The following is a 15,216-nucleotide window of genomic DNA, read 5'->3' on the forward strand; positions in this document are numbered from 1 at the left end:
TCATTTTTAAATCATTTTACTGTTTATACCATAATCACATTAAAATTGGCAGAACTCCCATGACAGACAGGACAGAGACCTGTCATGCAAGGAAAAATAGGGTTTCATAAAGCTTGAGAGAAGCACCAGGGTTACACAGGGCAGCTGCAGCAATCTGAGGACAGTGCCAAGGTGCTGGAGCAGGGTAGGAACAAACAGTGCTACAGCGACAGCTGGCCTGAGGCCACTGTGGCTTCCTAATGGGAATTTCCTAATATGCTTGGGAAGCAGAGCACTTTAACAGATATAATTGGAGTAGGGTACTGCTTCTGCAGAATAAATTCTACAGGTTCCTGGGCAGGCTCTACAAATCTCATGAGATAAATGCTTGCTGAATTATGATTTTGCAAACGTAGTCCCATAACCAACATCCAAGGAAATTTTACCACCAGTGAAATTCTTAGGCCAAAAAATAAATAGCCACACATACCAAACCTACACATTGTGAATTACAATGGTGCCATGTTAGAGCTTATGAAAGAACCAGAGCAGGAAAGATTATTCAAACAGAAGATCCTCATCTTTCTCTTCAGCCAAAAGATTAGCAGGCTCCATCACTTCTCCAGCTGCCCTCCGTTGTTCCAAGTCCTTCTCCGATTTTTCCTTGAGAATCTTTTTCTTCTCCTGTATTTTCTTTAACCTGTAAAACAAAAGGAGGGGATTTTCTGAACACTTCCAGTTTTAAGTAGATTTGATTTCTGCTACTTTTATAAAGAGGGTAATAAACACCTACAAATGCTAACCTCCATATACTACCTATTTAGTATCTGTTGCCCCTACCAGCCCTAACTGTTCATAACCAATTCATATACATGCATCATTTCTCGGAGTACTGGCTAATTCTCTAATGGTATGATTTATATTATTATGTAATGCCCCCCAAGTACTTTATACTTTCTCCTAGAACATGTTCATCATGCAATACGTATTCATTGATTGACAAATTCCAGTTTACCCGATCTAAATTATTATTTCAAAGATTAACCAAGTCTATGAATAGTTTCTCCTAAGGGCCTTTTTGGAGATGTCCTATTTTAAATATGTGCAAAACATGGCATAGTCTCCACAGCCTTTGCCAATATTATGTCTTGCTTTCATTTATCAGAATAAAATACAGGCTGTGCTAATTCTAAAGAACATAAGCCAACAGTCTCAACAAATTAAGCCTTTGGGATATGAAAAACAAAAAATGATCAGTAACTGCCAATTTCAACAAACCTATAGAATTCTTCTCGCTCTCTCTCATCCAGCTCTGTGATGATATAAGCAAGGGTACGTTCGATCCGGGGAATGATGACTAGGGTTTAAAAAAATATGTATGTGAGAACTTCAAACGTTTTTTTCAAATTGCCAATGTTCATCTGTAGATTTTTTCTAATTGTAAAATTAATATACATTTACAATGCAAAAACGTATAAAACAAAAAGAAAAAATAAAGTATCCAACCACCCTAAAATAACTATTTCGGTATATGCCCTTAGCATCCTTTCTATGGACAGATAACTTTGGACCACAATATATACAACAGTGAATATACTGAATTTATATGAATATGTAACACTGAACCACAGATGTTACTTTAAACATAAATTCAATCCACTGTTAAAAGGTAGATCATCAGGCAGTGGGACTAAGTTGAGTTTTAGGTTAATCATAGGTGCTACTTTACACAGAATTTGCCTATCTGCTTCTAAAATGGGAACTTGCTAAGAGTTGGAACCATTACTTTATCCACTTTGTTTGGCTTGGAATTCCATTTACAAGGCCTGGCATTAGCAGCTGGTCAGGAAAGGTGTACTGAGTTTTTAAAAATGAGATAATTTCCTCCTTAACAGCAAAATAACGTCTCTACTGTTCAAAATTTGTTCCTTTACTTTAAAATTGAATATTTCTTTAGTGAAAATGGAGCTTGATGAACAGAAAGTATTACACACAGTTACAGAATAATGAAATAAGAGATGGAAAATAAATGCATCCAATAGGAAAATTTTTAGGAATCAAGGAGAAGAGCAGGATATAAGGCCTATAGGAAAGGGATTTCAAGTTAAATATTTAATTGGTTCAAAAAGATTACTGAATCATTGGAAAGAACTAAAGAAAACACCAGGGCTCTTGAAAAATAGTTTTGTTCTTTGTTCATAACCAGAAATAAAACACTTCAGAATTTTTAACTTATGATTCCCTTGTGTAACTCCCCCCCAAATCCACATACATAACTAACACCTTCCTGTGCCCTTCCTACTAGCCCACACTGCCCTTCCCACTGTGGAGAGGGTAAGGTCTTATTCACCTCGTGATCAGGGCTTGATTCCCATACAAATGTGGAGGTATGGACAAGTGGACAAAGAACCTCACAGCAGCTTACACTCACCGTGTTCAATGGCATTTACACGCCTGTTGGTTATCTTAATGGCTTCATCCAAAGTAACAAAGGAAGTCTAAAATAAGAGGACAATAATGTAAGCATGAAGTCTTCCTAATCATGTCCTGTTCACTTGGCTTCATGCAGACTGCACTTATAGAGAACATTTGGAAACCAAAACTACTTTCGACATGCTTAAAAAGCAAAAAAATTCTTATGAGGTTTCCATACAGCTAACACTATTTCCTTGCTATTATAATTTGTTTACTTCAGATTCACCTAAAGTCATAAAAATGGCAAGGGGAGAGAATCAGGTAATATTACATATATATCTCTATTAACTGGCCACAAAGGGGAAAAAGAGTAGCTTTCATGCATAAACCATGTTATATTTACAATTAAATCTAGTATTGGCTGTTGCTATTCTCACCTACCAAAGAGTGAAACTCTTCTACTACACACATATTTTGTTAGTAGTAAGTGGGGACAATGGTGCCAAAGTCACCATTTCAGAAATCAAAACCCCTCTGGCTTATTTCATATAAAATCAGAAATAGCTTTAAGCACTAAGTAAAGGATGCTCTGATTCAAGATGCGAATCTTCTCCAAATAGCTCTTAAATATCAAACTGTAGCAGGAATTCTCCAGCTCTTCTGCTACTTACCTGCAGTGAAGCTAGTTCCACCAGTAATTCCACTGCTTTGGCATAATTCCTCTTTAATTTAGCCAATTGTTCCCCACCTCTGGCTAAACCAGTCAGTTCATAACCTGAAAGAACCAGTCAGACAAGATTTGTAATTACAGAGTAAATAATCTTCCCCATAAATTTCCCCAGAACAAGTCAGAAGTTCTCCAAATAAGGAGAAACAAATTCACTAAACCCTGTTAAGATGCAAACATGAAGCACCCATCCCACTCCCCCAGGACATGCTGATAAATGAATATGCCTGGTTTTTCTGATACGTGGTTTTAAGCATTTGTTTTGTTTTTATTTAAATTCCAATTAACGTACAGTGTAACAGTTCCAGGAGTTCAATATAGTGATTCAACACTTCCATGCAATACTTGGTGCTCATTACAAGTGCACTCCTTGGGGATCCCTGGGTGGCTCAGCGGTTTAGCGCCTGCCTTCGGCCCAGGGCACAGTCCTGGAGTCCCAGGATCGAGTCCCACATCGGGCTCCCACCATGGAGCCTGCTTCTCCCTCTGCCTGTGTCTCTGCCTCTCTCTCTCTCTCTCTCTCCCTCTGTGTCTATAATGAATAAATAAATAAAAATCTAAAAAAAAATATTTAAAAAAAAGTGCACTCCTTAATCCCTATCAACTATTTCACCCATCCCTATCAACTATTTCACCCATCCCCTCCCCCGCACACACACCTACCCTCTGGTAACATCTGTTCTCTATAGTTAAGAGTAACAGTGAACATGTTTTTCTTCCCAAGGAAACTATTCTAAATATAACTATAGGTGAAGCTTTTAACCAACCTTCACTTTACCACCCTATGCCCCATTTCCTTGGGCATCATATGGCCTGGTATGCATAGTACAATGATATTCCATTAACAGGTGACTCTCTAGGATGCTCCATTTCTTTATTTGAGCTACACTAAATGTTCTATGTGAACCAATGGAAAATGAGTCCCAAAAATTGTTGGTCCTATGAAAAAAAGTCGATTATTTTGGAAAGATGCAATAAAGACATGTCATTACCCAAAAAATGCTATCAAATTAGGAAATGCTAAGACAATTGTAAAAAATTGAGAGCTACAAAATTTAGGAATATTTAGCATTCAGACTGCATCACAGAATCTAAGACCTTAAGGAAACAAACTGAAATTATGAACAATGCATTATGGGCGTAGTTTATGTAGAAAGACAACACAGAAGTCTAATTAGTGGATTCCTACTCAAAGGCCACAGCCTTAAATTTTTTTAATGGCAAACGACTATGTTTATGTATTTATAGGTTGAAATAAATTATTTTAAGACATTACAATGTTTTATGACTTCCTGCCATAACACTTTTATTAACTGATTCCTCCCAACTGTTCAAGAAGGATGCTAACACTGGAACCACTGAACTCTAAGAAAGCCTATCTAGCACCCATTTTCCAGAAAAAGGTTCATTTAAAGAGGAATCTGGAGGGCACCTGGGTGGCTTAGTTGGTTAAGCGTCTGTCTGCCTTTGGCTCAGGTCATGATTCAGGGGTCCTGGGAGAGTACCCCACATCGGGCTCCCTGCTCAGCAGGGAGTCTGCTTCTTCTCCCTCTGCCCCCTCCATGCCCCCTGTAGAGCCCCCTCGTGTTCTACATCCTTCTCAAATAAATAAATCTTTAAAAAAATTTAAAAATTAAAAATAAAGAGGAATCTAGAGAACCCAGAGACATCACTACCAAAGGTTCACACTTACTGTCAGTCCCTTCATGGTAATGTTCAAACACTGGCAAAGTAACACCTGTTAAAAACAAACATGTGGATTCACAAACATGTCTCTGAAGTAGTTTCTTAATTACCATTGTTCCCTATGTTTCTTTTTAGCAAATACTCAAAAGACAAGAGACTATCTGGAACTTTACTGATTTCAATGAATCAATTTAAGGAACCTGGTATCTTAAGTGTTCATTCCTATTTAATAATCAACTTATCCTGAGTAATAAGACATCTAGCTGTTACAGTTTTCTCCTTTCAGCTTTGAGGTATACGTAAAATTTTTTTAAATGCATATTTAATTATGCATTTTTGATAAATTTAGATACCTGCATACACCCATGATACCATCACCACAATCAAACGTATCTATCACCTCCAAAAGATTTCTTGTGTCCCTTTTCTTGTTTGTGTGTGTATTAATACTCAACACAAGAGCTATCCTGAGTTTTTATATACACAACACTGCATTGTTAACTATAGGCACTACACTGTACAGCCAATCTCTAGAACGTATTCATCGTGTATAACTAACTTTATCCCCCCCCACCCCTTCCTCTGGAAACAACCAGTTACAAAGATTTTAACATGTAAAGCAAATCAACTTGTTCTAAGTAGAAGAGATTAATTAGGACATGAAGATCTTGCCTATAAACAGATTAATTTTCAAATGTCTTCTTCCTAAGGATTCTAAAGAGTTGAAAAGTTACCTGCTACATTATCTTTCTTAGCTCGGATCTTCACCTGGGCTTTATTTACATTTTGGATAACTGTGGTGCTGCAGAAAAAGAAAAGGCTTTCATTTAATTGAGATTTTAGAGTGACATTTTCAGCAAGAGTGAGGTAGTACAAGTATGTTTTGAAAATTGTCTTTCCGGAAAAAGAAAAATCACTGCTGCCAGAGGAGGGCCTCAGAGAGCAATGAACAATATTCAAAGCTCTAATGGTAAGAAAACAACAAAGAGTGATTTTAAAGTACACGGATTGTTTGAGTTTTTGGTCAGGCATATGGTGCCAAAGATGTGACTTTAAGGATTTTTATTCAGCTAATGTAATTTAGAGAAAACTGCTTCCTTCTAGGTTTGCTGTCCAAACCTTCTAGCTTGGCTAAGTAGGAGGTTCAATTCCCTTACCCTGGAACCTAACTTCCATCTGGTTTTGTCTGAGTACCCAACCCAACCTGTTCTTATCATAAAGTGTTTTCACCAAACCACCCTAAAACACATTCACATACCACTTACATACTATTGATTCCCTCCCTCTGCTAGAAGTCAATGCAAGTTGCCATTCTACCAACACTAGCAAAAATTAAAGTCCATCTCTTCAAGAGGCCTTATGCCCCTGAGGTTGTAAAACCTGCCATTAGGTAATGCTTCTGAAATGACACACTCTAGGAATGGAGACATTGTGTCATTGGGTAAAGACGATTAAAAAAAAAAAAAAACCCTGAAAACAATTTCCATCTCTGTCCCCAAACAGCCATTTGACCTCTTAAAGGCACTGAATTTAAAAGGAGATGAACATGCTTGCTTGGTTTACCACACAAGCTTATTTGGGGAGAATGATACAACAAAACTGGCAAAACCCCTGTAAAGCCAAAACTAAACCATTTTACAGACTTTGTATGTAAAGCATACGTTGATGTAAACAAAAAACGCAGAATTCACATCCTTTAAACCAATTCTATTCTCCAACTTTGCCTAAAGAAGTAATTCTACAGAAACAAAAATATCTATGCATGAAAATGTTCATGCCATCTTTTCTAACAATCCAAAAATCTAAAACCACCCCAAAAGTTCACCATTAGGAGAAACAGTTAATAAATTATGTACATCTATAGAAAAGTTATACAACTATATGAAAATAAGACATCTAGGATACAATGTTAAATGAAAACGGACTACAGAATGTTAAGTAACCTAAGTCTACAACTCTGAGCCAGACACATGTGGGTGACAATAAAGACACTGGTGTTAGGGTGATAATTGAGTAATAATAATAATACTTTTAACCCCATCATTTGTCTTTAATGCTTAGATGCTTTTTCATTAAGAATAGCTTTTAAGTGAAATTATGAACATAAAAGCACTTTTTCAAAATATCCCATTAAGTCTTCTTACCTAAAGTCCCCTGCTGTGAACTTGGCCTCAGCAAGTGAAAAGGCAGCTTCTCTCATCACTTCACCCATTAACATTTTAGTCTGGAAAAGCATAAACCAACAACTTATTCAACCAAAGTTTTTACAAGGAAAAAAACATGAAAATCATTTTCCTTTAGTAGCCAGTATTTTATGCCAGGTCTAAAATACTGACTTGATAACAAAAACATCCAATTTTGCTTGGACAGTTTTGGTTATGGTCACTAACAGTGTTGCAAAACCACATGTTTTACAATTAAAACATCTGAATAGAGACATTAAGAAACAGAAAACAATCTCTATTGAAGGATCCATCTTATTCCTGAATGGGTGCATACTAATGTGCTCAGATTAATCTCTTAAATTCACTGCACTGCAGTCAAAACCTTAATGGCATAGTGATTTTAATATAAATCTGAATATTTAATGTTTGAGAAAATCCAATCTTTTTGAAAAGAAAAGAGCTGGGGCAGGTGGGCAGAGTTGTAACTATATGTAAAACATATAGTTCCAATAAGGAACACATAGTTACAATAAGGAAATACATCAATTACAGGGACAATTAAGTCAATGAAATGTAAGAGTTCAGAAACAGTCACAGGTCTATATAGAAATTTAGTAACAGACCATTCAACTGGCCAGCCAATAACAAAATGAGCTTGTCCCCACCTCCTCACATCACACACTCCAGAAGTTACTAAAGTTTTTAAAATAACTATAAAACACAAAATATTTTCTTAATCTCTTTAAGCCTTTCTAAGCATTGTATATAACCCAAAAGCCTTGTTTAAAAAAAAAAAAGACTAACAGATTGACCAAATAAAAAATATTTTTTAGGGCACCTGGGTGGCTTAGTTGGTTAAGTGTCTGCCTTTGGCACAGATGGTCCTGGGATAGAGCCCCACATGAGCACCACATTGGGCTCCCTGCTCAGCAGGGAGTCTGCTTCTCCCTATCCCTCTCCCCACTCATACTCGCACTCACAAGCGTTCTCTTTTTCTCTCTCACAAAAATTAAAATCTAAAAAAAAAAAAAAAAAGAAAAAGTCAGCTTTATAAAAAATGTATTTTGAAGAAGTTAAAAGCCAGGAGGAAATATTTTAGCATTTTACAAACTAGAATATTTGTAGAACTTCTACAAAAAGATAAAAGTCACCAAAAAAATCAAATAACCCATAAACATGAAAAGATGTTAAACCTCATAATCAAAAGTAGTACAAATTAAAAGATACTAATTTTAGGGGCCTCTGGGTGGCTCAGTCAGTTGAGCATCCGACTATTAGTGATTTTGGCTCAGGTCATAATCTCAGGATTATGAGATCAAGCCCTACACATCAGACTTCATGCTGAGCATGGAATCTGCTTGAGATTCTCCTCTCCCTTTGCCCTTTCCATGGCTCTCTCTGAAATAAATCACCTTTTAAAAAATAAAAAGATACCAAATTTAGCCCAACGGACTGGCAACAAATAAAGATTAATAACCAGTTAGGAAGAATTTGGGAGAACAGGTCTTCCCATCGATCATTTGGTAAGAACATAAATTAGTATAACTTGGAGAATAGTTATCCATCAAAAATTTAAATGAATAGGGACACCTTGGTGGCTCAGTCTGTTAAGTGTCTGTCTTTGGCTCAGGTCATAATCTTAGGGTCCTGGGGGGAGCCCAGGTTTGGGCTCAGTAGGGAGTCTGCTGCTCCCCCCTGCCTCCCCTCATGCTCTCTCACTCTCAAAAAAAAAAAAGTAAATCCTTGAGATTCTAGAACTTTCTGGAGAAATGCTAGCACACATACTGTTAGAAGATGGAGGAGGGACAGTAAAGTGTCCTCCAGAGGGAGAAGGCACTCTGAGATGGAAAAGCAACACAAACCACTCCATATTATTTACACAGTTATTCTAGGTAACTTACCAACAGGGAGAGATAAAGAAGACAATCCAGGCAGCTATGCAGCTATTCTCCACCGCTGTTCTCTACCAAGTCTGGACCATAACCACTTTTATAGAGTGAAAGGGCACAGCAGGGAGGTCAAAGGGTATTACTTAAAGCTGTACTCTCTGCATGCCAGCCATCTCTACTAGTTGCCTGAAGTGGCACCCTTGTGCATCACTTAGGAAAGGTGAGAACAACACTTCCCACATTCCAGTCAGGTCTAACATTAACCTCCATGGGCCCTGGAACATGCAGCCCCAAGGGAAGTCATTGTGCAGCATGAACAAGATAGAGGAGAAAAACCAGGCAGTCAGTGTTGTCAGCACTCCTCTACTCTACGCTCAACATCTTTACGGCCTGCATAATCTTTACATGCCATTCTTCCACAACAGCCACACAGCCAGGTATTGGGAGGTGACGTGCTGTGGTATAGGTGACATCCCTATGCCACAGCAGCAATATTAATATACTTATAAGACCAAAGAAAATACTTAGAACAATGGTTCCCCAGCCACCCAGTGAAGAAGTCCTTTCCACACCCAGCAGCTGGAGCAACTGTAAATTTCAGTTATGTAAGGCCTATAACAAGATGTTTCCAGACACAACAGAAACATTAACAATGCAAGGTTATGGGCGGTAAGAAATGTTTTATAGGTAACAGATACGGCAAATCTTCAGTCAGCAACAACAGAATTGTGGTTTAGTTCCCATGAACTAATATCATCCCTGGCTTTGGTATTTTCCCTAGAAGATGAAACCATTTTTATTTTGCCCCTTAGTATCATCAGAGGCTGTGTCTACATTGTATGTAGACATCCATACTAACAACCCTACCTTAATACCAAGCGTCAGAAATTCTGAAGCAATTATTTGCATGTGTTGGGCCCTGACCACTGTATTAGGAACACTAGATGTGAGGCCTTGGGCCCAAGGAATTAGGACACCAAGCCACGGGGAGGAGGCATTCCAAGTCTATTTCCAATGAACTAGCTAGAGCCTTACCAGATGGAAGTCTTATAACAATCACAAAAGGAGTCCCTCCACCCCCAAGGGCCCTCAGACCTCCCAACAATACCCGCACCCAAGAGCTATAAGCTGCATGGGTGCTGCTGGTTAGGCGTTCATACGTAGATGTCTGTCCTGCTATGCATGTACAGCTTTAAAAAGCTGAATTACCAGTTAGTCTTGGAGATCATCCTTTGAGAGAGCTGCCTAGTGACAGTCTTTAATGTGTTTCTTATTAGTCCATTCATCCTTTGTTAGATCTGCAGCAGTGAGACTGTAAGGCAGGTGGGAAGTCCACAAGATAGCCCACGCCTCTGCCCGTTCTTGGATGCATGGCCAGTAAAACATATCCCTTGATCACAATCGGGAGTCGGAGTTTGTACATGCTCTCCAGTTCTGTTAATCTGTTATAGCTTCAGCCTAATTAGCTCTTTTACAGGCAAAGGCTTGGATAAGTCCTGTGCAAGTGTCCACACAGGTCAGTGTATGTTTGTGCCCTTCCAATACTGCCAAAGGGCCTATGTAATCTTATCAGCCAGCAAGAAACGGGGCTCATAGGCCACCCAACATACCCTAGGGTATGGCACTTTAGCCATTACCTGAGGTGCCATTGAGAGCAATCCTTGTCAGCAGTTTACAGATTGGAATATTTTAAAGGCAAATATAATCTTTTTACTATTTGCTGAGTGGTTTTGGGACCTTGGTTGGTGTCCCGATTTATGACAGACCCATTCTCTACATCACACAGGGTCAGCATTTCCTCTAGCAGGACTGGTTTCTGGGCTAGAGCATTTGCCTCATAATGGCCTGGTACTGGGGATGGGGAGTGAGCAGGGACACATGCCATACTTGGACAGCTGCATCAGGCTTAGGGCATACTTCCCAAATATACTCCTACAATTCTACTCCCCACAGAGATCTATTTCATATACCCCAACCTTCTTTGTGCCATCACAGCATCCATGCTGTCAACCCTTATAACACTGCCCAGCTGTCAGAAGCCAAATCCATGGGCACTGGCTCATATGTCAACACAACCCATACCACCCTCAAGTCTGCCCACGGACTACTTTGTTTAGTTCCTTCTTCAAACCAAAGTACATCAGAATCCAGACAGTTAGCAGAGGAATGCCAAATAGGCAAGTTTCCCTGGCAACTGCCATCAGTATACTATGTATCCGCAAGAGGTGAGCCTTCCTCTTTACTTGGGGAAAGGGACGCAAAGTGTCAATGACTTCTGGAAGTTGTGTTGGGTTGACTGAAGTGACTGGCCCTAGTAATGAGTATTGCTCATGAGATAGCGAGATGGTATTGCAAGAGCTCCTCCGCTGTAGGTAAGCATGCCATTTCTATGCGCTTACCCAGACACAGGCACACTTAGGTCTGCTGAAGGAGTCCTTAATTCATCCTCCTACTCACAAAGAGGTGCATACCATCAGAGGTAAATCAGCACTCATGGTCCTTCCATCTGTTTTAGTGACAAGATATATAGCTAATAGTTGTTCTTCCATGGGACTACCCCAGCTCTGTTCCTTTCCACAATTGAGACTAGAATCCTAACAGAATCCATTTTCCATTTCATCAATACCACAAGCCCCAGCCAAACCCTTCTAGATATGAATTTACAACTAATTCACAATTCACATCTGGCATTACTACTCTCAAGGTCTGTAATTGATTTACTGCCATTTTTGCCTTTAAGATGGCCTCCTATTGGGGCATGTCAGTTAAGCATCTGCCTTCAGCTCAGGTTTGATCTCAGGGTCCTGGATCGAGCCTGGCATCAGGCTTCCTGCTCAATAGAGAGTCTGGTTTTCCTTCTCCCTCTGCTGCTTCCTCTATTACCGCTCGTGCTCTAATGAAGATGTAAAACCTTTTAAAAAAAAGACAAAAACAAAAAAGGACAGCCTCTTATTGGTTTGCACCAATCCCATCAGCTTGCCCTCCTAACCAAAACATTTAAAAGGTCTTAATAGCTGCTCTATCACTAGATACGGAACAAAAAGTCTCCAGCAACCCAATAAATCAAAAAAGCCTGTAATTCCTTTACCATTTTAGGGATTGAGAAGGTTTGCATTTTACTAACGACTGTCTCTGGCATCACTTGTCTTACTTGACCAGGTGATGCCCAGGAACTTTACTGATTAACCCAGACTAAGACAGGGAGGATAAAATCATCACAAGTTAACATTACACCTATATAATGATAAAGCACTGTTGTCTCTGACAATATCCATTTTTCCAAATCTCTGGCCACCAACCTGTGACAAACTGTGGGACTATGGAGATAGGAGATATACTTGGGGCAACACCTGGAAGGTCCACTGTCTCCCATTCCATATGAAGGAAAATTAATCTTGCAATTCATGTCCTAATAAATGCTGGAAAAGGCATTAGATAAGTCTAGTACATAATGATAAGTCTTAATAGATGCCATGATTTTTCTCTAACAATAAGGTTATAATAGGCACAATGAACATGGATAGGCAGAGTAATTTTACTGAGTTGCCCATCATCTACCGTCATTTGGCAGGTCCTATTAGATTTCATTATAGGCAAAACTGACTACTGAATGAGCACTGAGTAGGCCTGATTACCTGTGCCTTTTCTTTTTTTTTTTAAAGATTTCCTATTTATTTATTCATGAGAGACAGAGAGAGAGAGAGGCAGAGACACAGGCAGAGGGAGAAGCAGGCTCCATGCAGGGAGCCTGATGTGGGACTCGATCCTGGGACTCCAGGACCACACCCTGGGCTGAAGGCAGGCGCTAAACCGCTGCGCCAGCCAGGGATTCCCCTACCTGTGCCTTTTCTAATTCTTTAACGATAGCAGTAATTTCAACATGTCCCTCTAGTAGCTCATGTTGTTTTATGTTTATCACTCTCCAGAAACAGGCAGCTGTACAGGTTTCCATTTTGCATGACCCAAACAGGTTTCACTACTCAGATACGCAACCTGAAACAACCTGTTGTTGCCGTTAGAGCCAGATCCTGTAGAACATCTATGCCCAAAATATTCAAGTGAGGGAAATACGCACTAGAAAAAAAATGGGGAGGAAGCCTGCCAATCTGTAGGTAGAGACTAATTTCTAGGACCTTGATAATTTATCCCACATAAACATCAACAGCCCTTATTTCTCCCCAAAATTTCAAGGGGTTTCTATAAGTGTACGTTCAGTTCCAGTGTCTCTTAAAGCTAATACAGTCTGTTACTGTGAGACCAATAAATGGTTAATTGAACATGAAGCCTCTGGTCACCCCTACTATATGCACTAGAGCACAATGTCCCTAACCCCTAGTCTTTAGGTGTAAGAGGCATGCACCCCTGAAATTCCTCTGTTAGCAGAACTCCCGGGGACACACCTGGTTTTTTTGAGCCTTCTTTCCAAAGGAATAAACTGCTTTCCCTTAATCAACACTTTCCATAGACTTAGCAAAACCAAATCGGGTTGTCTCTATTTTTTCTCAGGGTCCTATATAAAATTAGATCTTGCCATAATTAAGAGAACTTGATGGGCCCCCTTTCTTCCATTTTATCATCCAGAGGATTTGTTTTCCCGTTTTTCAACCTATTTCCCTTATGACAGATTCTTTTGGTTTTACTTAAGCCAGCCATCATAGTAGCTACCGTCGCAATGGGCCAATTAACCACAGGGGCGAGGACAGATACTAAGTCCCATACCACGCCCTGGTGGCTGACTGTAATAGAAGGCCTTCCATACCAAAGGACAGTATTCTTTATCTAGGTCTCTAACTGCTAGGTGTAAATGGCAGGTTTCATTACCAGTTCACATAGACTCACTTGTAGTTCTTCCATGGAGATCAAAGAACATCCCCCTTTTAGGCCAAGTTATCTTAATTCTAGCATTTATCCAGTCAAACTAACTAGGCGCATGAGATTCTCACCCAGGACTGTGGCATAGAATTTTTGTCGCAAGGCAGGTTGAGCAGTGACTGGGGCCATTTCTGACATCCCAGACCTCCAAGAGGATACCATCTTCCCCAGTACCCACCGTGGTAACAGCCAAGCTGCCACCCCTTGGTGGCAGCCCTGCCTAACACAGTTGACCTGATCCAGAGTCCGAGGCAGAATAGTCCCTCACCGTCCTTTCCTGACTAGCGGGAATCTCTTCTCCCTCATCCTCAGGCAAAGTGGCCTGGAGCTCTGCTGCAATCAGAGGGGGCACCTGTAAATCATCTTCCTCCTGTAGGACACAGTCAGCCTCATCAGAGCCACTACCCCAGGGACCCCACTTTAAGACATCACAGCTCTCCCTTCAGTGTGCAGCCATGGTGGGTAACCAAGCTCTCCACTCTCCCACAGCCGGCCCGAATTCCCAAGTGTCCCTCCTGCTGTAGGATTCCTCAGACACAACATCCTGAGGAGAGATACAGGTGGTTCACAGATTAACAGAACCAATGCTTCTCCAGTCTTCTCTGACTCCCGACTCCTTCAAAGCGCTCCACCACCTACAGACTGAGGGCCCAGCTACCACTAGTCTCCTCTCCCTTCCCCTCTCAGACAGGCCACTTAACTACCCCTGGGGCATTTCCCCCGAAACTCCACACTCGTAGGCCAGGCCACCTCTCCCCACACTGTGGTGGCCACCAGCTTGGGCTTCCCTTGCCTGGCCTGGATGGCTTCATTTCATCTCCAGGTTGGCTTGCTGCCTCTTAGAAGGTGGAGAAGGGCCAGCCAAGTATCCCCCAGACTCAGAAGGCACCCTGAGAATAAAAAACATCACGAGTCTTCCAGAACCATTTACACCATTTTACTCAGGATAACCTACCCACAGGAGACACTGGACCAACTAATCACCCAAGAGACTACTCTTCCACCAAACCTGGCCCATAATCCCCTGCTTTTATAGAGGGAGGGGCATAGTGTGACTGTCACAGTAAAGCTACCTCAAGTGGTGCCTCCTGCAGGCCAGCCACTCTGATCAGTTACCTCCAGTGGCACCTCCTGAGGGCCAGCCACCCCCCCTAGTCCCTAGTTACCTCAAGTGGGGCCTCCTGCGAGCCAGCCACCCACCTGAGTTACTTGCACACCACTCTAGGGAGGATCAGAGCAATGCCTCCCTACATTCTGGTCAGGGCAAACATTAAACCTCCATGGAGCCTATAACACAGAGCCCTGAGGAAGGTCACAGCACAGCCATGAACAAGATGGAGGGCCAAAGATGGAGTCCGTGTTGTCAGTACTCACCTACACATGAAGATTAAAAGTACCCTCACCCACTAAATAGTAATACCAAACATTCATCAACAGAAAAATGGTTAAATCCCATTATCCATTCAATGGTGTTCCATGCAGC

General features: G+C 40.7%; 1 protein-coding gene across 2 annotated transcripts in view; it reads right to left on the bottom strand.

Moving 5' to 3' along the window:
• Window positions 1-15,216, bottom strand: part of ATP6V1D (ATPase H+ transporting V1 subunit D) — a 21,341-nt gene continuing 6,125 nt past the window's right edge. For both annotated transcript variants that reach the window (XM_026008419.2, XM_072761773.1), the window contains exons 3-9: window positions 6,952-7,031; window positions 5,542-5,609; window positions 4,815-4,859; window positions 3,066-3,169; window positions 2,411-2,477; window positions 1,258-1,336; window positions 1-679 (exon numbers count right to left, since the gene is read on the bottom strand). In XM_026008419.2, the coding sequence (XP_025864204.1) occupies window positions 538-679; window positions 1,258-1,336; window positions 2,411-2,477; window positions 3,066-3,169; window positions 4,815-4,859; window positions 5,542-5,609; window positions 6,952-7,031 (585 nt within the window). In that variant the 3' untranslated portion in view covers window positions 1-537. The remainder of the gene's footprint in view (window positions 680-1,257; window positions 1,337-2,410; window positions 2,478-3,065; window positions 3,170-4,814; window positions 4,860-5,541; window positions 5,610-6,951; window positions 7,032-15,216) is intronic.

Source organism: Vulpes vulpes, chromosome 6, assembly GCF_048418805.1.
Source record: "Vulpes vulpes isolate BD-2025 chromosome 6, VulVul3, whole genome shotgun sequence".
Lineage (NCBI taxonomy): Eukaryota > Metazoa > Chordata > Mammalia > Carnivora > Canidae > Vulpes > Vulpes vulpes.